The sequence below is a fragment of the Trichosurus vulpecula genome, chromosome 2 (assembly GCF_011100635.1).
Source record: "Trichosurus vulpecula isolate mTriVul1 chromosome 2, mTriVul1.pri, whole genome shotgun sequence".
Lineage (NCBI taxonomy): Eukaryota > Metazoa > Chordata > Mammalia > Diprotodontia > Phalangeridae > Trichosurus > Trichosurus vulpecula.
In genome coordinates, this window is record NC_050574.1 from 208,195,881 (window position 1) to 208,221,221 (window position 25,341).

Below are 25,341 nucleotides of genomic sequence, written 5' to 3' on the forward strand. Positions count from 1 at the left end.
ACCTCTGTCACTTAAAGGAAGCCTTTTCTGATTTCCCTAGTTGTTTGTTTCTCTTCGCTCTTCAAATAATCATGTGTATGTTCTTTTCTTCGTATGTTTTATCCCTTTTCTATTTCTTTGAGTGTAGGAACTATGTTCCTTTTGTCTATGTATCCACAAACATACATACATGCATACATATATACACACATATATATGGAAGGCTCTATATGTGTGTATATATGTATATATTGTGTGTTCATGTATATGTATATATGTATGTGTGTATCTATACATATATGTATGTATGTATAACCACAATAGGTGCTTAAATATTTGTTAGGTTGCATTAGATGGGATTGTACATGTTGATAAATTTCTTTATTCCCCCCAAATTATATACGTATGTATGTATGTATGTATGTAGATATATGATATATTTATGCGTATAGATGTATAATATATTTATATGTGCATGCCTCATGGGTGGTTTAAGTGATTGAAAGGTACATCGAACAACTGCCATACTTCACTGTTTTTGGCTCTCCAAGATTCCCAGTATAGAGAGAAATATTGCTGACAGCATTCTCTTGCTTTCACACTCAGTACTAGCTTTGAGAAAAGGAAAAGTAGTTCTTCCCTATGGAAAGGTCAGAGACACATATGATGTATAAATATCATAACTAATAAGTAGGATAATTTCACAGAAATATTTATACATCTGGATTCCATCCTACACAGGTGAGCATTGGAATGAGTTAGAAGGGACACTAAAGGTAATTTAGTCCCACTCCATTTTACAGATGAGGAAACTGAGGTTCAAAAAGGATAAATGACTTAACCAAGATCACACAAGCAGTAAGTACCAGAAGAAGAATTTTAACCCAGATATTCTGACTCCATATCCTTTGCATTAAATTATCCCCCAAAATAACATGTAATTGTGGTTAAAGGGCAAATATAAGTAAAAGGGAATATATTTGGTACAGAATATGTTTTGTATGATATTATAGAAAAAAGTATTTTACTACTAGGCAAGGGATGTGGGTTTTAGTTCAGCCTCTGCCAATTATTAGCTGTATGACTTTGAACAATTCAATTAATTGTAATAATTCACATTTACTTAACACTTTAAACACATTTACAACTGACTTTAAAGTCAATATGTACTTTCTCTATAACTTTATAAGGTAGGTGGTATATTATTACCTTAATTTTACAGATAAGGAAACTAATGTTCAGAGACTTGGATCATACAGCTAGTAGAAACTTCAATAAATTCAGCAGTCAAGATTAGAGCCTCTTCAGTTCAGCAGTGTGTGTCTACTATAGCCAGAGTTTCTTCTTCCACCCAATGGGGATGATGATAATTGCTCTATCTTGCGGGGTTATTGTAAAGATCAAATGAGAAAAGGTGTAGCGGTTTAAAAACAGAAGCTGCTTCAGCAATGTAAGATGGTATTGTGCCATCTCTTCCCCCAATTTTAGTCCATTGCCAGGTACTCAGTAGACCATTACTGAGACTCTGAAAATTGATGCAGGCGGCTCGTGTTTTTAAAACCTCATAGCACTGGTCGATTTTTAACAAGTTATTTTCTACAAAAGATGGATCAGTGAATTTGGGGGTTCAGTTATGGCTGAACTTTTCTAAATTAGTAGCTGTATGGTTCAGACAAATGGTGTGAAAGAGAATAAAAGAAATTCTTTTATTGAACTATACCTTCTCCTTATCAATGGCAGGGGAAGAAAGTCCCAATAATTCTAAGGTCTTGGAGAAAAGAATTTAATTCTGGGTAGAGTGCTTCAGTAAGACATTCTTTTCTCCTCAAGATCCACTTGAAGATACTAGAGCTTTGGGAGCGAAGGTCCCCTTAAGGCCCCACATCAAGGCTGTAGTTGAATTGCAAATAGAAGTTGAGAAAATCTTCCCATCGACCTTTTGTTCAAGCAAGTGAAGACAGAGACCTGACCCAGACATCACATTTTGACTGTTATGGAATAAAATGAAAAATTCATAGAAGTGAGAGAAAATGTTATCATTCTCTCAAATCTACTGATTTTTAAGCCGTCTTTATTTGATAGGCGACATTCAAATGCTGTTACTTGCCTAGCATTCAGCATAGGCAAGCCAGGATGGCTGGAACTGTCACTTTGAAAGGCTTTTGATAAGTGAGGAGAGTTTGATCATTTTAGATTCAGGAACCACTTTTGAGAGGGTCAGATCATCCAGTTATAGTTTGTCTATTAAGAGGGAAGACAATAAGAATCGTTACTTTTGGCAGGAAATATCCTATTTCCACAAAATTGCAATTGATTTTATCTTTAGGCCTAGCATGATACCTTATATGTTCAAACATTCAATAAGTATTTGTTGAATTAATGAATGAATGGTAATGAATTAAAGTGTGAATGAATGTTTATACCCCACCAGTTCATAAACCACAGTTGTCTAGAAACTTGGAGAATAAGGTATATTTTTTAACTACAAACATTTTTAATATGACTGTGCGCTATACTATTATATGCTATAGGCTTACAACAGGGGTTCTTAACCTGGGATTCATGGCTTTTCTTTGTAATCCTGTCTTTTTTACTTTATGCATTTAAAAATGTTATTCTAAGAAGGGGGCCACTGGCCTCATTGGACTCCCAAAGGTGTCCATAATACACAAAAATGGTTAAGAATCCCAAATTTATAGAATAATAAATTATTGCCCCCACCTTTAAGGAAACAATAATCCCTAAAAATAATTTACAATTAGTCTGGTTCCTGTTTTAACAAGAAAGCAAAAGAAATTCTGGACATATATTTTATATCTGAATAAAAAGCCACATATCCACTAGAAACTTTGCCAATGATTTGCATTACCATCACATTAAAGAAACAGCTGTAAACTGCCAATATCAGTAAACAGAATAAACTGCTTGAAAAATCCCAGGGGATTGTAGCCATGTGCCAAGATTCCCTGGATCTCAGGTCCTTGTCTGTAAAATGAAAGAATTGAACTAAATGATTTTTAAAATAATTCCAACTCCAAAAGTCTATGATTCAAGTGCAAAACTAGTCTGAAAGCCAGTAAATTTTGAAATTCATTCTTTTAAGCCTTCTGGGCTTTAGAACAAACTGACCATTCTTAGCTTAAAATGAGGCCATACTTTGCCAAAGGGCAATCAGGAATTTCATCCAATGAACTACATAATAAGCTGAATTACTAGTATATTGAAATAGTTGAGGAGACCCTGTCACTGAAATGCTGCGGATCGAAACAGTCATCAGATCAAGGTATTGTCCTGGGATGTCTAATTTAAGGGACCCTGACAGCATATGCAGTCCTTAAGCAGCATAGAAGTAACAATGCTTAGCCTTTAGTAATAATAATACTTATATAGTACTTTAAGGTTTACAAAGCCCTTTACAAACATCTCATTTTATCCTCAGTGTTATCATCATCCTATTTTTACAGATGAGGAAGGAGACAGAGGTTAACTAACTGGCTAGGGGTCACACAGCTCATAAGTGTCTAAGGTAGGATTTGAACTCAGGCCTCCCTCACTCCAAGTTCAGCACTCTATCCACTATGCCAAGGTTCTGTCTTCCCCTCCCCCACCAAAGAAGGACTTACTTGTACTCCTTCCTCTGGGTGCAATTGGCAGTACTTGCCCTGAGTACAAAAATTCCTATTTATGGCTCTGTTATAAAATGACCTAAGGCAACAAGACAGGCCACAGTGACACTAATGATCTCTAGTCAAAAATAGTTTTTGACAGCTCATATTGTTCCTTTGAATTAGCATCCCCCTGAGAGAGCCCTGCCATTCACACCACACCAGATGCACCTGTCTTGTATGTATGTGTGTGTGTGTGTGTGTGTATAGAAAGAGAGAGAGAGAGAAAGAGAGAGAGAGAGAGAGAGAGAGAGACTTCTTTCGCATATATGATTAAAAACAAAGTGGACTGATTATGTATATATGGGTATATATGTATACACACGCAAGATAAGTGTGAGTTATGTATGTGTATGTATATGCATATCATTTAAGTATATGTGTAAATGTATATGTATGTGTATACATACATATATTCATTAGGATGTTGCTCTGTCTAGATCAGGGGTTCTTAAATTGGGGTCTGTGAACTTGTGTTTTTAATATTTTGATCATTGCACATTAATGTAATTGTTTTCTTTTATAATCTTCTACATTTTATTTTACTCATTTAAAAACATTATCCTGACAAGGGATCCATAGGCTTTCCTAGACTGTGAAAGGGCTCTATGACACAAAAAAAAGATTAAGAACTCTAGGTTGTCTATTAAATAGTTCCTGTAAATGGTTAGCTAATAAGTTTCTCGGATTATCCCGTTGTGCGTGTAGGAATTGTTTCATTCTTGGTACTTGTACCTCTAGCATATTGTCTGGCACATGAGCATTTAACAAATACTTGTTCATTGATTGATATGTCAATAAACCATTGATTTAATAGATAAGGCTATACCTCTCAACCTATGCAGATCTTAGCCAGCCCACAACTTTCTGTCCTGTGCAATCCTTGGCCATGCCTTCTCATACTACCCAGTGTACCAGAATCCCTTGTCTATGTCTTCTATCTTTCATCTATTATCTCTCAGTCTTATTATATGACCAGCCCACTTCCTTTTCCAAACAGACACTTATTTAACCACATTGTTTAAGCCATTTCTTTCACATATATGATTGGAAAAGAAAGTGGATCGATTGTGTAATGGATCTGATAGATAGCAGAGAAAGAATAACAGAAACCCACGTTTCCTCTATGATAGGACTAGAAATGTGCTGCAGTCCACTTACAACCAGCATGCTATTCTCCATTGCTGGTGTAAGGTCCTTGAAAAGACTAATGCATTTTAAAAAATACTGTAGAAGATGAAAGAGACTTCAAGACCCAAATTTTTGTCATTCAGTCACTTTTCAGTCATTTCTGACCCTTCGTGACCCTATTTGGGGTTATTTTGGCAAAGATACTGGAATGGTTTGCCATTTCCTTCTCCAGCTCATTCTACAGAGGAGAAAACTGAGAGAAATAGGGTTAAATAACTTGCCCGGGGTCAACAGCTAGGAAGTATATGAGGCTAGATTTGAACTCTGGTCTTCCTGACTCCAATCTCATCATTCTATCAACCAGCTACCCCCTAAGACTCAAATAAATGACTGTAAAATGGTGGCCTCTTTAAAAGAGAGATATAAGCCAGACGATAGTTCAGTTAATGGTGGCCTCTTTAAAAGAGAGATATAAGCCAGATGATAGTTCAGTTACTTTAAATTCAAAACTTGTTGAGTAACCAGATCCACTGAGTAGTGACTAATGGAGCAATGTCAGATTGAGGGGAGGTCTCCAGTAGGATATCTTAGGATTTCATCCTTGGCTCTATGCTGTTTGTAACAGTTTTACAATGAGTTGAACTAATGCATCAAATTCAAGCATTTATTAAGCACCTACTATGTGTCAGGTTATGTTAGATACTGGGGATTCAAAGACAAAAACGAAAAGAATCCCTGCCCTTGAGCAACTTACATTCTGCTGAAGGGAAATGCAAAGGACATAAAACTAGGCAAGATAACAGACTTGTTGGATGACAGAGTCAGGAACTAAAAAGATCAAGAGAGGCTAGAACCCTGGGCCAAATCAAATAAGGCAAATGTGAAGTCCTATGCTTTACAAGTAAAAGAATAGAAACTACATCTAGACAAGCATTTTTGAAGGGGCTTCATATAGAATGTGGGTTAGACTTGCTTCGCTTGGCCCCAGATGACAGAAAGAGGATCAATTAGCACAAAAAGCACAGAGACAGAATTAGACTTTAGATAAGAAAACACTTCTTAACAATTAGAGTGATCCAAAAATGCAATAGGGGCAGCTAGGTGGCACAGATCACCAGGCTGTAAGTCAGGAAGACTCATCTCCCTGACTTCAAATATGACCTCTGACACTTCCTAGCTGTGTGACCCTGGGCAAGTCACTTGCCTCAGTTTCCTCATCTGTAAAATGAGCTGGAGAAGAAAATAGCAAACTGCTGCAGTATCTTTGCCAAGAAAACCCCAAATGGGGTCACAAAGAGTAGGATTTGACTGAAAAATGTATGAACAACAGCAAAAATGGAATGTGTTGTACTGGAGGAGAGTGGACCTTTCATCACCAAAGCAATTCTAAGATTCTTTGTGAACAACATTAGGTACTATGGGGGAGAGGGGCAAAGAAATAAATCTTAATTGGGCATCAGGAGCTTCACCAGAGTCCTTCAAATCCCCCTACACAGGCAGCTCCCCTAAGGTCAGAACTGCTTGGATACATGGAAATTTCTGTTTTATGGAACCAATCCCAGTATTACTTGAAAAGTAATTTGAGATCATAAAAATCAAGGAATCAACGCATCTGAGAAATAATCTAGGTCAATCTCATTTTTCAAGTGAGATAACTTGGGATAATTAGGAAAGTGAATTATTTACCCAAAGTTGCACAGCAAATTCATGGCAAATCTGAAATCAGAATTCACTTATTTCTCTTTTAAGTACCAACTGCCTAAATGTGTTTTACTCAGTTTCTGTTGTGGTTATTGCCTATGTCACCTGGTATTTTCTAAAAATCAAAAAGAGATTACTGAGCATTTCACTGGAAGTCTTATTTATTTATCTTGAATATACTGAGCCACATCAAGTATCCTTTGTTTTATAGTGCAGATCTGTTCCAGCAAGGATGACTTAAAGACACGTAAAGCAATTCTCTTCTCATTGATTTCAAAAATAAAAATCAGAGATTTCTATCCATAGGAAAAAAATTAAGATTACTCAATAGAAAAAGTAGAAAATTTTCTAGTGAAGAAAGGGATAAGATAGTGACAAATCTTACAGCATGTTCCACATTGTAGTATACCAGCATTATTCTTCCTTCTGAAAGCACTTTGCTTTTGCAGTGTTTCTGTTAAAATGTAGGCTCCTGGAGGGTGAAAACAGTTTTAATATTTTTATATTTTTAGTGCCTAACCCAATTCCTGGCACATAGTAGGAGCCTAATAAATGCTGATTGAGGATTTCATCACATTTCCCAAATTTCAGGATATCCTTTTTACAATATGGCATAGTGCTATACCTACCTAAGACAACTTCATTTAACTTGTGACTTCACAGAAATCATAGCAGTCGTTTGTTTGTATTTTTTCCTACTGAAAATGCCACTAGGTTTTCAGTGTTTGATATAGTTAGGATACAATATTAGTCGTCACAAGCAGCATGAGCTACAGAAGATAGAAAACCTCCTAACCTGTAACAGCACTGTATAGTAGAAAGAGCATTGAAAACAGGATCCGTTTATTTAGGCTCAAAGGACTTGGGTTTGAATTCTGACTCTCAGGCTTACTGACTTGTGCTAAGTACTTTGGATAATTTGCATCTCTTCTGTGTTCCTCAGTTTCTTCATCTATAAAATGCAGGAGTTTGACTAGTTAATTTCTCGTTTCTTCTATCACTAAATCCTATGAAACGATTGGACTACAGTCTGATAATTCCATTAAGTCAAAGCTTTGGTTTCTCTAAAATCATTTCCCCATATTACCAATTCTACAAACTTGAAATTGCACATAATTACTTTGAATATGGGATATCTATACTTTGGGGAAAATAACACATTGTCAGTAAGTTTGTCTTCAAACGCGTATTTTCCTTGCTTTAATTAATACACAGCCTCTTAAGTAAAGTCAGGGCTGGTGCTTGTATGTCTTATTGGACTAATTCTCTTCTTGGCATAGAAACTATTTAGGCTGGGCTTATTATTTAAGATTAATCATAGGATTTGCACATAGTAAGTTCCTGATATATTGACTTGGTTGTGGTCTCATGGAAAGAGTAACAAATTAGGAATCAGAGAACCTGGGTTTGAATTCTCCCTCAGCTATTACTGACCCTGGGCTTCAGTTTCTTCCTCTGAATTATGAGGGTGATTAAGGAAGGAGATTAAATGATCTCCAGGGTGCCTTTTAACTCTAAATCCTTTAATTTGAAATTTAAAAGAATTTTGTATTCATATATTTGCTAGTTCACGAGGAGAAAAAAAAACATATTGGCCAGAGACATATTAAAAGATGGCTTAAAAATAACAATAACTTAATTTTCATAAACTTGCAAGGTTCCCTTTAAGATTTATAAAGTTTAACATGTCTTTTCTTATTTTGGTTCTTATGATAAAATTGTGAAATACAGAGTCTAAGGCAGGCAACTCTGGTTTTGCTCTATTGTAGTGAGATTTAGAGGGTGCTGACAATACTTGTACCCCTTTAGCAGGGAAAAACTACATGGCTTAGCAGCTAATTAGCATGACTAACTAGTTAAGGTCAAAAGCTACCAGATGGTTTGCTTCTTGTCCTTAATTCTGCCTCCCTTTCGAGCCTGGGTGAACTTCATTAGTCCAGCCCAACCTTGTTCCCACATCCAATGGTGGTCTCTCTAGCAGAGGCCTTGAAGTATCCCCAAGTTTTCTGTCCTCCTCTCCCACCGTGAAGAATCATAAGGTCTCCATAAGGTCTTAAATCCCGCCTTAAACATATGTAAGTCTTCCAAGCCTCAAAAAAACTTTCCTACCATCTCTTCAAACTTTCATCCTCTCTCTTCCCTTTCTCAGCCAAACTCCTAAAAAAAGTTCTCTAGATTCCAAACCACCACTTCCTCTCCTTTCACTCATTCCTCAACCTTTTGCAATCTTGCCACCAACCTCAAACTGTTCTCTCACCAATGACTTCTTAATTACCAAAGCTGATGGTCTTTGCTCTGTCCTCATCCTTCTTAATCTTAATTCAGACTGTGCATGGAAGATAGGGATGTCTGCCTGGTGTGTGTGTATGTGTGTGTGTGTGTGTGTGTGTGTGTGTGTGTGTCTATGTGTGTGTGTGTGTGTGTGTGCATGTGTACTCACACCAGCCAGGGTGATGGTAATAGCTGGAGGGACAGGAGGTCCTGGAGAGAAAGAAGAAAAAGTTTGGGAGGAATGAGGCAGAGGGAGAAATGGAAGCTCCCCTATTCTCCTTTCTGTACTGATCACATCAACCTTCGTAGGTATAATTATCTCTATGTCAGTTACTACCAGTTTTGTGTAGTCCCCGGTCTCCTTCCTGACCTTTAATGCTGCATCACCAATTGGCCTAGTGGTCATTTTAACTGGATTTCCTAGAGACCTCTCAAGTTCAGCTTGACTAAATCAGAACTCATTATCTTTCTCCTTAAGGCTACTCCTGTTCTAAACTTCCCTATTTCTATTAAAGGCACCGCACTCCTAGGTTCCTAAGCATGACCATTATCCTCAATTCCATTCTCCCTCACCCCACACAGCCAAATGTCGATGTTTCAAATTTCTCTATTTTATCCCATCTCACACACACTCAGTTCATCAACATTGTACATCAATTTTATGACGGCATGCTTGCTAGGTTCTAGTTAATGGACAGTGCTCTTGTGCCTTCCCAGGCACCAATGGAGTGAAACAAGGCTGTGTGCTTGCTCCCATGCTTTTTAGCATGATGTTTTCAGCCATGATGTCAAATGCTTTCAACGAGGATAAACACGGCATCAAGGTCAGCGACCTCACTGATAGTAAATTCTTCAATTTGAAAAGGCTACAAGCCAAGACCAAAGTGGAGGGAGAATTGGTGCATGATTTTCTGTTTGCAGATGATTGTGCACTCAGTGCAGCCTCTGAAACTAAGATGCAATGAGGTATTGATCAATTCTCTGCTGCTTGTGCTAATTTTGGCCTAACAATTAACACCAACAAACTCAGGTGCTCCATCAGCCACCATGACACCATCCGTACTTGGAACCATCGGTTATACCAAATGCAGAAGTTTTTAATGCTGTGGATAAGTTCACTTATTTTCCAGTATACTTTCTAGGGGTATACACATTGATAATGAGGTTGGTACATGCATTATGAGAGCTATTGGGAGGCTCCGAAGGAAAGTATGGGAGAGAAGAGGTATTAGACTGACTACCAAACTGAAAGTCTACATAGCCATGGTGCTGACCTCATTATTGTATACCTGGGAAACCTGGACAGTCCACCAGTGCCATGCCAGGAAACCGAATCGCTTCCATTTGAATTGTCTTAGGAACAGTCTGAAGATCACCTGGCAGGATAAGGTACCAGACACTGAGGTCCTTATTTGAACTAAACAGCCAAGCATTCAAATTCTGCTTCAGAAAGTGCAACTCTGATGGGCTGGCCACATTGTTCAAATGCAAAACATACGCTTGCCAAAACAACTATTTTATGGAGAACTCACACAGGGCAAGCGTTCACATGGTGATCAGAAGAAGCGATACAAGGACATTCTCAAGGTCTTTCTTAAGAACTTTGGAATTGATTGTGTGACATGGAAGACACTGGCACAGGATTGCTCAGCATGGAATGCCCACATCAGAGAAGGTACTGTGCTCTATGAACAAAGCAGAATTGAAACAGCTCAAAGGAAATGCAGGATGGGCGAGTTTGGAGTATCCATCCCAAATGTTCACACAGACTATTTGTGCCCAACCTGTGGTAGAACATTCCGAGCTCATATTGGCCTGATCAGCCACAGCCGAACACATTGAAACTTGACTCTAGCTTAGTGATGTCTCTTTGGTCCTCTTTGAGAAGGAAAGACAACAACCAGCCAACCAACCAACTGTGCAATCCAATGGCCTCTAGGAACGTAGGCAAACTCTCTTTTATCTTTTAAAGATGTTCACAACCTTGCCTTAAGTTATCTTTCTCGCCTCATTGTATATTACTCCCCATCTTTTACTCTATCATCCAGCCAAACTGGTCTTCTCTCTGTTCTTCACAGAAAACACTCAACCTCTCATCTCTAGGTCTTTGCCCAGGTTGTTTCCAATACTTGGAATGGATTCCTTCCCTATCTCTTCTGCCTCGTGGATTCTCTCTCTTCCTTCAAGAGGCAGCTCTCTACAGGCTAGGGCAGTAGCAGATGGTGGGATCAATACAAATGCTTTCTTGACCCCACCACCAGCCAGTGCCCTAACTTGTATGTAACTACTTTGTATTTATTTTTTTTCCTGTATCTCCTTATATACGTACTTGCCTCCCCCATTATGAAAGTAAACTAGAACATAAACTTTCATTCATTCTATTTGTATCCCCAAATCTATTTGTATCATGGAAACTGGAATGCAGTAAGTGCTTAAAAATACTTTATTTAAGGTTATGCTTCATGCTTGCTGAGGGCATGCTTTGTCTTGCTTTCCCCAGAGGGGAGTGGAAGGGAAATGAACAAACATTTATTAAGCACCTACTGTGTGCCAGGCACTTCACAAAGTACTAAACACTTTACAAATATTTTCTTATTTGATCCTCACAACAACCCTAAGAGGTGCTGTTATATCTCCATTTTACTGTTGATAAAACTGAAGTAAACAGAGGTTAAGTGATTTGCCCAGGGTCACACAACTAGCAAGTGTCTGAGGCCCAGACTCCAAAATTAATACTTTGGGTTCTAGACGTAGAGAGAACAAATACTGTAGACGAGGAAACTGAGAAACCATGAGGTTAAGTAAATAGTAAGGCTAAGTTTTTTGATTCCCAGGCTTCTTCTTTTCACTGTACCATGCTTTGCCTTCGTTCAATGATAGACATGTGACTGTAATCACAGCCCAAGGCTATAAGACAAAGTTCTTGCTATACTCACACACTTTTGATTTAACCCAACAAAAAAAAATGTGCATTGTTTGACAGAATACATTGCATTGACTGGCCTCAAAAAACACCTTTCTAAACACAGGTGGTTGGTTTTTCTGGTGGATTGAACAATGTTTCATGAACAGGTAAAGTAGCCAGAGCCATGTTGGCAGACAGGAGAAGGCTGCCTGGGAGGTATGACAAGCAGCCGTCTGATAGAGTATGGCATAGGCAGAGGGATGGCCTTGTGCCAGCAGAGAGGCATAAACCACATGATATGGAAAACCCCCAAAACCAGCAGCAGCCAGAGCAAACACTCACACCATGCTCTGTGTTCTCTTGTTCTCACTTGGGAGCAACCAATCAAGACAATTTCAAGGTGGCTACCGTGAAGCAGATGTAGTCTCTGTGAGTTGGCCCAGGATGGGCTGCAAAGGAGACATCAGCTTAATTATTTGGTAATTACGGATACTGCTGTACACATATGCTTTCCTGAATGCAAAAAAAGGGAAAGAAAATACCCTAGGGCAGACACTCTGGTGAAACTGCCAATGAGAGCACCAATTATAGCCCATTCAGCAGCAAGGACTGGCTTTAATATTTTATATTTAAAATAGGTCATAATGCCATCCTGTGGTTCACAACCTACTTACAGGAAGAATTCATGACTTGTATTCATAAGAAAATAAGTAGTATATTAATAATATACTATTATACATAACGGTATATAATAGCATACTATTATACATAGTACATTCATAATAATGATAATAATAATGATAATCATATTATAGTTCAGATTTATCTTTATAACAATTTGAAAACTATTTGTAAAGCATTTTTTTGGAGGGAGGGAAAGCAGGGCTATTGGGGTTAAGTGATTTGCCCAAGGTCACACAGCTTGTACACATGTCAAGCATCTGAGGCTGGATTTGAACTCAGGTCCTTCTGACTCCAGGGCTAGTGTTCTATTCACTGTGCCACCTAGCTGCCCCTGTAAAGTATTTTAAACTTTGCAAAGTGGTTTACCGTTTGAGCCTCCATCCTATGAGACAGATACTGCAGTATTATGATGAGAAAATTGAGGTCCAGAGAAATGAATGGGAGTGACCGGCCCATGATCACACAACTAGGAAGCATCAAAGATGGGAATCCTTGACTCCAAACACAGTGCTTGATTGTTCGTTGTCTTGAGTGAGTTTTCCAGGGTCATAGAAATAGTAGGTAGCCTAGTGGGGTTAGGAAGCCAGTTCTTCTGAACAATCCAGTACTTGTTCTGCTGCACCCCGTTGTTCCTCCAACAATAAGAGGTAAGTAACACAAGTAGAATTAGGGCCAAAAGACTTTATTGCATAAAAGAAGAGATAATAACCCTCAAGTCAGAGGAGTGGGGTTCAAGCTCCTGCTCTTACTGCTATCTGTGTAACCCTGGAAAAGTCATTTAAGGCAATAAACATTTATTAAGCATCTATTTTATTCTCCTCTATAAAATGAGGGTTTTGTGTTAAATCATCTCTGATGCCTTATCTAGTTCTAAATCCTTTGATCCTTATTTTATATGGGAATATAATGAGATGCAGAAAAGGTAAGTAACTCATTCAAGGTCCCACTGTAACTGAAAAATAAGAGAATTCAGTCTTAGATTCAGAAATTCTGACTCCAAGCACACAATTATTTCCACTATGCCATGTGACGTGTTGCTTTTTTTTAAATAGTATTATAATTTTACAGCCTTCATCTTTTGACAACCACCCATCTAGATGCGGTGGTACATGGCTGTAGATTCTGCTAGTGGGGAGGCTGATGCTGGTGGATCTCTTGAGTTCAGGAGTTCTGAGCTGCAAGAGGGCTGGAGCTGACGGTATTTGTACCGTCTGGCATCAATATGGTGAAACCTCAGAACTGGGGGAAAGGGAAATCAGGCTGATTACAGAAGGGTGAACCCACCCAACAGTGGGGTAGGCCCATAAGTGGCTGCTATACATTCAGCCTGGGCCAAATCCTGAGACAGAGATAGAGACAGACAGACAGACAGAGAAGTGAATAAATGGATGAATAAAATAAATGAATGAATGGATAGGTAAATAAATGAATAAATAAATAAATGAATAGACAGAATAATGAGAGGGGGGAGGGAAGGAGTGAGAAAGGGAAGGAGAAAGAAAGAGAGGGAGAAAGAGAGAGAGAGAGAGAGAGAGAGAGAGAGAGAGAGAAATTTACAATTACCTGGAATTTATTTTGCCTCTAATGCCTTGGCTTGTATATTACTGCCCTAATCTGACTCCTTTTGTAACCTGTTATGCAATGTCAACATCCCACCCCACTTATACTCTACTTGTATTGTTGGCCATCCATCCAGGTGTGCAGATCAGCTGGTTCACAACAACCTCCCTACCACCTCTGTCATCATGTGCTTTGTGGATGAGGTGTGGTCCACTCTTCTTCGCTCAGTTCACAGCGTCCTCAATCGCTCACCTCCACACCTCATTAAAGAGATTCTACTAGTGGATGACTTCAGCACCAAAGGTAACAAAAACACATAGCCTGCATCCTCACAAATTAATGTATCATTGAGGTGAGGGGGATGAGGAAGGGAGAACAGATTAATTTTTAATCAAGCCAAAATAAAAACTGGAACATGGCCAAAGCTGTGCTTCACTTGGCTTTAGTGACAATATGGTGTGTGAGTCTATGGGCTTCAAAAGGTCAGCTAAAAATAAGTGACCATGGATCCAGTGTGTGTCCATTGCCAGCTTTCCATTCAATGAGCCTCCTTTGCCACTTTGGGGTATGGTATCTCTTTTCTAAATCAACCTACCTTGATGTCATGGTAGAGTGGAAAAGCATTGGATTTAGATTCAGAGGACCTGTGTACCACATACACTCTGACCTTGGGCAAGTCACCTAATTTCCCTGAGTCGTAAGTTCCTCATTTGTAAAATTAGGTGTTTGGCCTTGATATCCTGCAATGTCCCTTTCCAACTCTAAATCTATTGTTCTACAATCCTTCCATGATATTGGCACACGAGCCTATTTGCATTCCATCACTTGGGAAAACACCAGAGAAAATGAAATGTTCTACACAACTTTAGCAACAGATTGCTGTGTACAAGCATCCGTACTGGTGTAAAACAACCAGAGAAGAGAATCTTCTTGCCATTGAGCATTGACTGGACAGGGCACTTCCTGCTGGTGGAAACTAAAGGAAGAGTTCAGATCTCAGGAAGTCAGAGGCAGGGCCCCTCCTGTTCCTTCTGTGACTCCAGGATACACTGTCCTCCTTAAGTGACCAAATCTCCCATTTCAATGGGCCAAGAGGCTAAAATCTTCCTGATTTGTCCATTCCCTTCCCTTTCTTGTATCTAGAATACTAACAAGTGATTTAATATGTGTTTCAAAAAATGTTATAACTACTTAAACTCCTCATTTACACACTGTATGGATAAGGAGATAGAAGGTCTGCTTTGGAGTCAGAAAGACCTGAGAGGTCCTGCCTCTGACACATCCTAACTCTGTGACCACGGACAAGCTATTTAGCTTCCCAGTGCCCTGAGCAACTCTAAAACTACAAAATATGACAGAGTTGCAGATGAAGAGAGTCCTTTACAGATATGAAATGATTGACACCTCCTCCCCTCAATTTTCAAGTATCACATGATACAGATTTATATGTGCCTGTCGAGTTTGGGTTTCCCCGATGCTATGAATCTTTGTGCTACAGCTACTATCACTTTCTTATTATCTCCATAGCACTGGCCAACAACTCCAAATTTCAACAAATAAAAACCTGATGTTGAACCCAGATGGAAATGCAGAGCCCAAAGTAGATCCCTTTTTTCTTCCATATTGACATACTTCTCTAACCACAGTGATAAGTGACACTGCAGATATGTGCTGGAACCACAACCTATTGGAAGAGCCAATTGCTAAATTATCTAGGTCAGTGAGAAATTGGCAAATCAGGGTTTGATTTATTATTTTGTTGGACACCTAGACTTAAGAAAGTGATAGAGAAAATGTTAATAATGCAAATGAAACTTTAAAATGTGTCCTGCTTACAGTTGTTGTGGTTTTTTTTTGGGGGGGGGGTGCAGTTGTTAAACATTTGCCAGCATCCCACTGAGGTCTGTTTACACACCATGGCTTCTTCTTCTTTTTTAAAATTTTATTTATTTTACTCTGAACTTAAAAAATAAAACAAGCATTTCACTGGAAATTACAGGGATGCCTTTCAGTTGGGCAATGGCTGAACAAGTTGTGGTATATGATTGTAATGGAATACTACTGTGTTAAAGGAAATGAGGAGTTCGATTATCTTAAAAAAATATGGATAGACTTGCACAAAATAATGAAGAGCAAAATGAGCAGAAACACAAAAACATTGTATACAGCAACAGCAATATGGTGTTCAGAACAACTTTGAGTGACTAAATCATTTTGACTATTATTAATGCTCAAATTAACTGCAAAGGACCAATGAAGAAAGACCCAGTATGGCTTCTTCAACAGCCATGTCACCTGCAGAGTTATCACAGCCAAGCTCCCAACAAAACTTATGGCACATGGAGCACATGGTATATTCTAGTTAGGGAAAATGACCACAGTGAACTGACTAAATGCCTCAAAAAGAGAACTTGAGCAAAACCAGAAACTTTTCCAACAGGAAAAGATACACTCCCTTTTTGATGATAAAGGCTCATAAAAGGGTCTAACAGCTTAGTCTTCCTCCTCTTAGTCTTTCTTCTTTTTCTCTTTTTTCTCCTTTGTCTCTTTCTCTTCCTCCTTTTTCTTCTTCTCCCCCTGGATTTCCTCCTCTTTTTACTCATCCTATCCCTTTTTCTCCTCCTTTTCCCATCTTTCTTCTCTTTTTCCTCCTCTTCCTCTTCTTCTATTTCCTCTTCCTTCTTCTTTTTCTCTTCCTCCTCTCTCTCTACTCTCTCCTATTTCATCTCATCTCCCTATCTGTCCTCTATTTCCACCTCCTTTGCCTCTTCTTCTTTCTCTTGTGTCTTCCCTTGCTTCTCTTTCACAGAATCATTCACTTTGAAAAGCTTTCAAGATCAAGAGGAATGAATAAGTCTGCAAGGGATAATTGAGTACACTACAGGAGGGATATTTCCTAACATCCTGTATCCTTGGCAGTTGACTATGGGCTGGCCTCCATCATCATCACCACAGGGAAGAGAATCTCACTAATGAAAATTCCTCAGCAACTTCTGGAAAAGTTGAACCTGAGGAATTCAATTACAATGAAAAACTGTTAGATCTCAAATCAAGGGTCTGGGGCTTGAATCTCAGCTGTACCACTTACTTCTTGTGAGACTCTCAAAGTTACTTTACTTCTCTGGAACTCAGATTCCTCAAAAATAAAAATGAATTAGGTGGTACTAGATGAGTTCAAAGGTCCTTTCCAGCTCTAAATTCCTGAACCTATGAACCTCAACTTGTTTGCTGAACCTGACACAGGGGATTTTAAAGAGAGGAAACTGAGCATCTAATAATTTAGATATCAGAGGTGGGGAACCTGCAGCCTTGAGGCCACATGTGGCCCTATAGGTCCTTGGGTGCGGCCTTTAGCCTGAGTCCAAGTTTTACAGAACATATCCTCCTATTAAGAGGATTTGTTCTGTGAAGTTTAGATTCAGTCAAAGGGCCAGACATGAGGACTTAGAGGGCCCCATGTGGCCTTGAGGCAGCAGGTTCCCCACCCCTGGTAAATTCTTGATAAAGTCTATCTAAGGAAATAACATCTACAACCAAAACCTTGGAAAAGAAAAGAAAATACCGCTATTCCAATAAATGTCACAGGATTTCTTAGGCTTGTCCCAGCTCCAAGGTCAGGCTGAAATAAATATTTTCTCCTTTTTCTCCCTCTTTGATTTAGAATACCTGAAAGACCAATTGGATAAGTACATGTCACAGTTTCCCAAAGTCCGGGTACTTCATCTCAAAGAGAGGCATGGCTTAATAAGAGCCAGACTGGCAGGGGCACAGATTGCAACAGGTGAGAGGCTATTGATTCTCATTCTCACAATTGGACAGGATTTGCCACAAGTCAAGTGTAGAGATTCTGGTATCAGAACACCTCTTCCTTCTGATGTCTCTGTTTTAGACAAATTATGTTCCTTGCCGTGAGACTTTGAAGACTTCATAGTCACATAATTTATTTTCCTCTCAAATAGTTTTCTCATGAGTTTACTCTGTGGATTGATCCATTCTTCTTCCCTGCTCTCTCCCCACAATTACAGGAGCAATTCTTCATCTAGAATTATGTGTACGCAATCTATGACACAAGTACAACTGTGACCTAAGACTCTTATTGGTGGCCCCATTATATGGAAGAAGCTACAAGAGAGCCAGAAACACTGACTTCATTGGCAAAAAAAGTCCCAGATATGCATGTGGTCATTTCTTACTCCTGTCCTTCTTGACCCCTCTGCCTCATCGGATATTGTTGATGCTCTCTCCTCTTGGATACTCTTTCCTCCATGTTTTATTATAACAGCATTCTTAATGACTGTCCTCCTACCTTTCCTACTGTTCCTCTTCAGGCTCCTTTGCTATGCCACCATCCATGACCCTTAATTGTGAGCATTCTCCAAGGCTCTATCCTGACCCCTATTCTCTTTTCTCTCAGTTCATTCTCATAATATCCTCATCAACTGTCATGGGTTTAATTATTGCCTATCCACGATTATTTATAGACCTATATATCTAGTCTCAGTTTCTTTCTAGAGTTTTGATCAGGTATCACCAAATTTCTATTCAAAATTTCAAATTGAACAAATAAATAAAATTTAAAACAAAAAGTTTCAAATTGGACATCCCAGAGACACATCTCACTCTTGGTTGTACAAAACAGAACTCCCAAACTCATCTCTCTTCCAAACCTCCCTATTACTCTTGGTACCACCACTGTTCTAGTCTCCCACATTCACAAACAGCATTTTCCTCAACTTCTCATTCTTACTCACCCCACACATCTAACCAGTTGCCAAATCTTTCCCCAGCCTATCTTTTCAGCTGTGTTGTACAGCACTGCACCTTTCATAATCTGTCAGCTAATTCAGCCTTTTCTCACATACGAAACAGCATTCCTGTCTCACTACCTTGGCAATCACCATCTCCCATGCCAGAAATGCTCTCCTCTGCCTCATAGAATCCCTCTCTTCCTTCAAAATACAATACAAACACCATCTCCTACATGAACCCTTCCTTTTCTGAATTCTCCAAATGTTTTAGTGCTTTCCCTCCCTAATTACCTGGTGTTCAACTTCTTTATCACTTTCTCTTTCTGTGTATTCTCCATATACTTATACATACACTTGCCATCACCCCGATTAGATTATCAACTCCCTAAAATTAGGGGTTGTTTCATTCTTGGAATTTATATCCCATACAGCCAGCATAGTACATGGTATGTAGTGTTTCATAAACATTTGTTACTTGTTAATTTAATAAACATTTGATAATTGGTAGGTAAATATAAAGATTGGAGAAGGGGGGAGCCTAACTACTAAGGAATCAGGAAAGGTTTCCAATAGGATGTGGTTCTTGAGTTAATTCTTGAAAGAAACAAAGGATTCTGAGACATAGTGAAGAAAGTGCTTTCCAGGCACACAAGAAAACCTGGGCAGGATGTCAAGTTTAAGGAAGACCTGGTTTGGCTGGAATGCAGAGTTTTTGAAGGGGACTTCGGTGAAATCAGTTTAGAAAGGGGGACTGTAGCCAGACTATGAAGGGCTTCCAATTCCAAGCCAAAGAGTTTGTATTTCATCCTAGAAGCAATAGTCACTGACACTTCTTGAGCAGAAAATAAGGTGATCAGACTTGAGCTTTAAGGAGATTCTTTTGGCAGCATTGTGGAAGATGGATTGAAGAATGTAGAGACTAAAAGTGGGAAGTCCATTTAGGAAGCTGTTCATTCATTTGACAAGCATTTATTAAACATATGGTATGTGATATCCTGAGTGTTACCCACACAAAGACAAGAATTGAACAGTCTCTGTCATCAAAGTGCTTACATTCTAATGGAAGAAAACAAAATGTAGAGAAAAATCAATACAAAATATATTTGCAAGCAAATATGAAGTAATTTTTGGGTGGCTGGGTGCAGAACTAGAACTAGAACAGGTGACTTGGGCTTTAACCCAGGATAGAGAATTGTCCCAGGGTAGGGTATTTAATGTTCTACTGGAAAAATTATTACATTTTACTAAGGAGGACAGTTGTAGAGAGTCAGGACAAGATGGTAAGGCTAGGGTGGAGGTATGGCTACCAAATGATGGAATAGCAAGAGCAGGGGGTTGGTTCTAAAATAGCTTGAAAAGGGAGGTGGGCACAGTGTGAGAAGCTAATGACCTAATACTGAGGAGGGAGGCCTGGGCCTAAACTGTACACTTTTGCTTTGCCCACCAGGTGATGTGTTGACATTCCTAGATTCTCATGTGGAATGTAATGTTGGCTGGTTGGAACCTCTTCTAGAAAGAGTTTATTTGAACAGAAAGAAAGTTGCCTGTCCAGTTATTGAAATAATCAATGACAAGGATTTAAGGTAATGTCATTACATTGCACTAAATATTTCCATTATGCACAGACCACCCGTGACCAAGTATACTATTTAGCCCCCTTATATTAAAATCTCACATCTAATAAGCAGTCTCCATCTTGTTAAATAAGAAATTCCTGCCAGCAATCTGGACTAAGGGTATATCTTGGAGGAGAGACAAATTCACAAATTATTTACTGATCCAACTTATCTCTGTACCACCCCTGCTCCCAACCTGAATCCTGTAAACCCCTTAATCTGTATCCAGGTCTTGACAGATTCTAACCTTCATTAATAGATGGATTTTCTAGTAGTCTCTCTTTAAGCCATTTGGATCTTAGGGCCTATAAGATCCCATTCATGCTGAGCACTGATCATAGATTGAAAAGGGAAAATAATTTCAGGCACTTGCAGTCCTTTATAAATAATTGCATTTACAATAAATGCAAGCATTTATTAAGTGTCTACTACATACCAGGCACTGTGCTAGGTACTAGACTACAAAGACAAAAATAAAATCATCTCTGCTCTCAAAGAGCTTCCATTCTATGGGGGAAGACAATATGTGCATACACACATGTGCACACCTACACATATGTATGTATTTATCTTGTACATATGGAATTAACACTTGCAGAATAAATATGAAATAAATTCAAAATAATTAAGTACAAGTTAAAGAGAGAATGCCCTAGAATTTGGGTGAAGGAAGGAATAGATTCTATAAGATGAAGGTGTGCAAAGACATTGTAAAGGAATTTAAAGCCGAACATAAATATTTATATATTATCCTTGAGGCAATAAGGAGCCACTGGAGTTTATTGAACAGGGTAATTATGTGGTCAAATCTACAACTAAGGAAAATTACTTTGGAAGTCATATGGAGATAGGATTGAAGTGGGGGAGAAAGTTGAGGCAGAGATTAATTGGACAAGAGGCAATGACAACCTGACCTAAGGCAGTATCCATATGAATAAAGAGAAAAGGGTCAGATGTGAGATATGTTGTGGAGGTAGAAATAGTGAGATTTGGAAACTGGTTAGATATGTGGGGTGAGGTAGAGTGAGGAACCAAGGTTAATGCTAAAGTTACCAGCCTAGAAGACTATAGCAATGTGGTACCCTCAGCAGAAGTAGGGAAGTTCAATAGAAAGAGAAGTTTGGGAGGAAAGGTCATGCATTCCATTTGGATATATTGAGTATGAAATGTCTCTAGTACATCTACTTTAAAATGTCTAATAAGTAGTTCGTTGGTTATGTGGTTACTGAAGTTCAGGGAAGAGACTAAGTCTATTAGTCATCAACATAGAAACTATAATTAAGTTCTTGGGAGCAGATGAGTAGGTGGAGGGGGTAGGGAGAGAGACAGAGACAGAGAGAGATAGAGACAGACAGAGACAGAGACACACAGAGAGACAGAGACATACAGAGACAGAGAGAGAGACATAGAGACAGAGAGAGACAGAGAGAGAGATCCAAAGAGAGAGCTTTGGGAGATGCTACAGTTAGGGGGTGTAAGATGGATAATGGACCAATAAACATATCAAAAAGGAATAGTCAGACAGGTAGGAGGAGACTAGTGACATGAAAACCTACGTAGGAAGGAGAATCGAAGGGGAAAGGGTGATCAACTGTGTCAAATGTAGCATTGACATCAAGAAGGATGAGGTCTGAGAAAAGTTCATCATTGGATTTAGCCATTTAAAGATCACTGGTACCTTTAAAGAGAGTTATTTCAGTTAAATAATGACATAGGAATTCAGAATGCAAATCATAGGGTAGTAAGAGGTGAGAAAATGGAAGCATTGAGTATAAACAGTCTAGGAGAGGGGAAGAAGCTGGAAGAGAACTGAGTCATACAACCATGTGATCATTATGGCACAAAGAATCCATACATTTATTTGTCATTGAAAGATTTGTGGTGATGCTTGTCCAGTATCTTGTTCTTAGGCAGTTGGTTCGTTCATTCAGCATGTATTGTTTTTGCACTTATTACGTTCAGGGAACTATGCTGGGAAGTCAGTAAAAGGGATGCAAGGGAATGTGACATATCTGGTAAGGCTTTTCCTTGCTTTCTCTTTTTCTTAGCTACATGACAGTGGACAGCTTTCAAAGAGGCATCTTTGTGTGGCCCATGAATTTCAGTTGGAAAAAGATTCCTCCTGAGGTCATTAAACAAAATAAGATAAAGGAAACTGATGTAATAAGGTAAGAGTGGGAAATTAGGATCATGGAAACAAAATGGGGACAGAGGCATAGAAACAGATCATTAAGGAGAAACAAGGTTTCCCAATTCATTCCATAGTCTTCTAGAAATTAATTACTGATTCTAGAAAATATGTAAACCAATATTATTATTATAAAAACAACCCCAGATCTGAAACTGTTGTTATTAACATCACCATCATCAAGTCATTTCTTAATTGTTTGTCTTCTTCAGCTAGGTAGCACAGTGGATAGAACGCTGAGCCTGGAGTCGGGACAACCTAAGTTCACATTCTGCCGTGTGACCCTGATCAAGTCACTCCAGCTCTGTTTCCCTCAGTTTCCTCATCTCTGGAATGAGGAAAATAATAACATCTACCTCCTAGGTAGATGTCGTGAGGATCAAATGAGAAAATAATTGTGAAGTGATTAGCAAAATGTCTGGCACATAGTATAATAATAACATATAAAAATGTTAGCTATTACTATTATTATATTCAAATCAGGATGCAGCCATCATTGGCTACATGCAATGTCTGGCAAATGTGTGTACATGTATATACACATACACATGTATATATGTATTGATACACACATGCATATACACATACATGTACATATACACATGCTTGCACATATATATGTATGTATGTGTGTATGTATACCAATTCTAATAAGCATTCTTTATCCACTTGATTTTTCCTGTATAATTGATTGATTATGCTGCCAATGCATCATCGTTGCTTGGTAATGGGAATCATACTGGAATTGAAGTCAGAAGAAGTGGGTGGAAACCCAACTCTGCCACTTGTTTTGTGGTATGACCTTGGCCAAGTCTTTTAATCATTTTGAGCCTCAGCATCTTCATCTGTAAAAGGGGGATAATAACACCTGCTCTTCCTACCTCAAAAACTTGATAATATTCACGGAATGCTTTTTTTTACTTGAAAATAGCTATGTAAATATATTCTGCTATTGCTACTAGCCGTGTGATCCTGAGCAAACCACTTTAACTCTTTAAGCTTTAGTTTCATCATTTTAAATGGGTGTAATAATAGAACACAACTTCAGTGGGTTGTACAGAAGAGTAAATAAGATGATGCCTGTAAACTTTTTTTATTAACTAACCTTAAAGCTCTCTATAAATGCTAACTATCACTATTTTTATTATTAACTCATTCTCATCTTTTTTGATAGAGTTCGGGCAGAACTATTTACTAATCCTGTGATTACTCTTTTGTTTTCAATATGCTACACACTATTTTACAGGTTGATCGAAATCATAGCTGACAGTTGAATAACATTGTTAGAATGTGAACCTCTCTTCTGTGAGTACAATGAAAGCCCTTGGTAGGAAATAAGCATTTATACACGACCTACTATGTGCCAGATACTCTACTAAGCACTTTGACAAATAGAGGTAACAGGTTCCAACATGATTTGGCTCTCCTTGAACGAGTTTGATTATGAAGTGTCTTATACTGCAGTTCTAAATTTTCATCATTTCCCCCCACTAAATTTCAGTTGCTTAAAACTCCACTAAGTCTTTTCTGACATCCTGTATTTTGAAAGTGTTTTCTTACACAGAGTTTGGGAAGTGTGTGTTTGGAATGATGACAATTCTGAAAAATGTTGTTCTTAAGATTTTATGAATCAATGTTCTATCCAGGTGTGAAAGAGACTATTTCAGTCAGTGATGACGGTCTTGTGCCAATACGGTTTCTTGGTTGACTTCCCTAGGAAATTTTAAGGACTATTTTCTATTTTTTTGGAAGGAGATTTGTCATCTGTCAGTCCATGAAAAATGAGGAGGTTCTAATGTATAATTCTCTCCACAAGGTCACATCTTGCTAGATATTTAGAAGGTGCTGAAGTTTGTTGCTGTTGGTTTTTTTAATTTGTTGTTTATTTATTTTTAACATCCTTTTCTCTTTAAATTGTGAGTTCCAGATTCTCTCCTGCCCTCCAACTTCTCCCTTAGCCACTGAGAAGGCAAGCTTTCATCAATTAATTATACATGTGAAATCATACGAAACATATTTCTATATTAGCCGTATCACAGAAAAGCAAAAAAAAAAATTTAAAAGTGAAAAAATTATACTTCATTTTGTACTTCATTTATCTCTCTGGAGATGGATAGCATTTTTTCATCTTGTATCCTTTGGTATTGTCTTGGATCACTGTATTGATCAGAGTAGCCAAGTCTTTCACAGTTGACCATCTTTACAACATTGCTGTTACTGTGCACAATGATCTCCTGGTTCTTCTTACTTCACTTTGCATCAATTCGCACAGGCTTTGCCATTTGTTTTCTGAAACCACTCCCCTCATCATTTCTCATAGCACAATAGTGGTGTCGTTATTTTCAGCTGTGTTTTCGTAGAAAAGATACTAAAGTAGTTTTCTATGTCCTTCTCCAGCCCATTTTATAGATGTGGAAAGTGAGGCAAACAGGGTTAAGCAATTTGCCCAGTGTCACACATCTAGTGAAATCTGAGGCCAGACTTTAACTCAGGTCTGCCTGAGTCCAGGACACTGTGCCACCTAACTATGTAGATTCCTTCTGATTTCCCTAATAATGATCAAGTTCTTAGAATTAGTTGTATCATCTTCCCATATAGGAATGTAAACAGTTTAACTTTATTGAGTCCTTTATAATTATTCTTTCATGTTTCCTTTTTATGCTTCTCTTAAGCCTTCTGTCTGAATGCCACATTTTCTATTCAGCTCTGGTCTTTTTCATCAGTAATGCTGGAAAATCCTCTATTTCATTAAATATCCACTTTTCCTCTGAAGGGTAGTTGATTCTTGGCTATAATCCTAGCCCTTTTGCCCTCCAGAATATCAAATTTCAAGACCTCTGCTCCTTTAACATGGAAACTGCTAAATCTTGTGTGATCCAGAATTGTTTCTCTT

The 25,341-nt window shown here is 38.4% G+C and overlaps 1 protein-coding gene across 1 annotated transcript in view; it reads left to right on the forward strand.

Moving 5' to 3' along the window:
• The window catches only part of GALNT5 (polypeptide N-acetylgalactosaminyltransferase 5), a 71,944-nt gene that overhangs the window by 20,725 nt on the left and 25,878 nt on the right, over positions 1-25,341 (forward strand). Inside the window, exons 2-5 of the mRNA XM_036742978.1 lie at positions 14,033-14,199; positions 17,558-17,677; positions 20,092-20,227; positions 22,309-22,428. Of these exons, the coding sequence (XP_036598873.1) occupies positions 14,033-14,199; positions 17,558-17,677; positions 20,092-20,227; positions 22,309-22,428 (543 nt within the window). The remainder of the gene's footprint in view (positions 1-14,032; positions 14,200-17,557; positions 17,678-20,091; positions 20,228-22,308; positions 22,429-25,341) is intronic.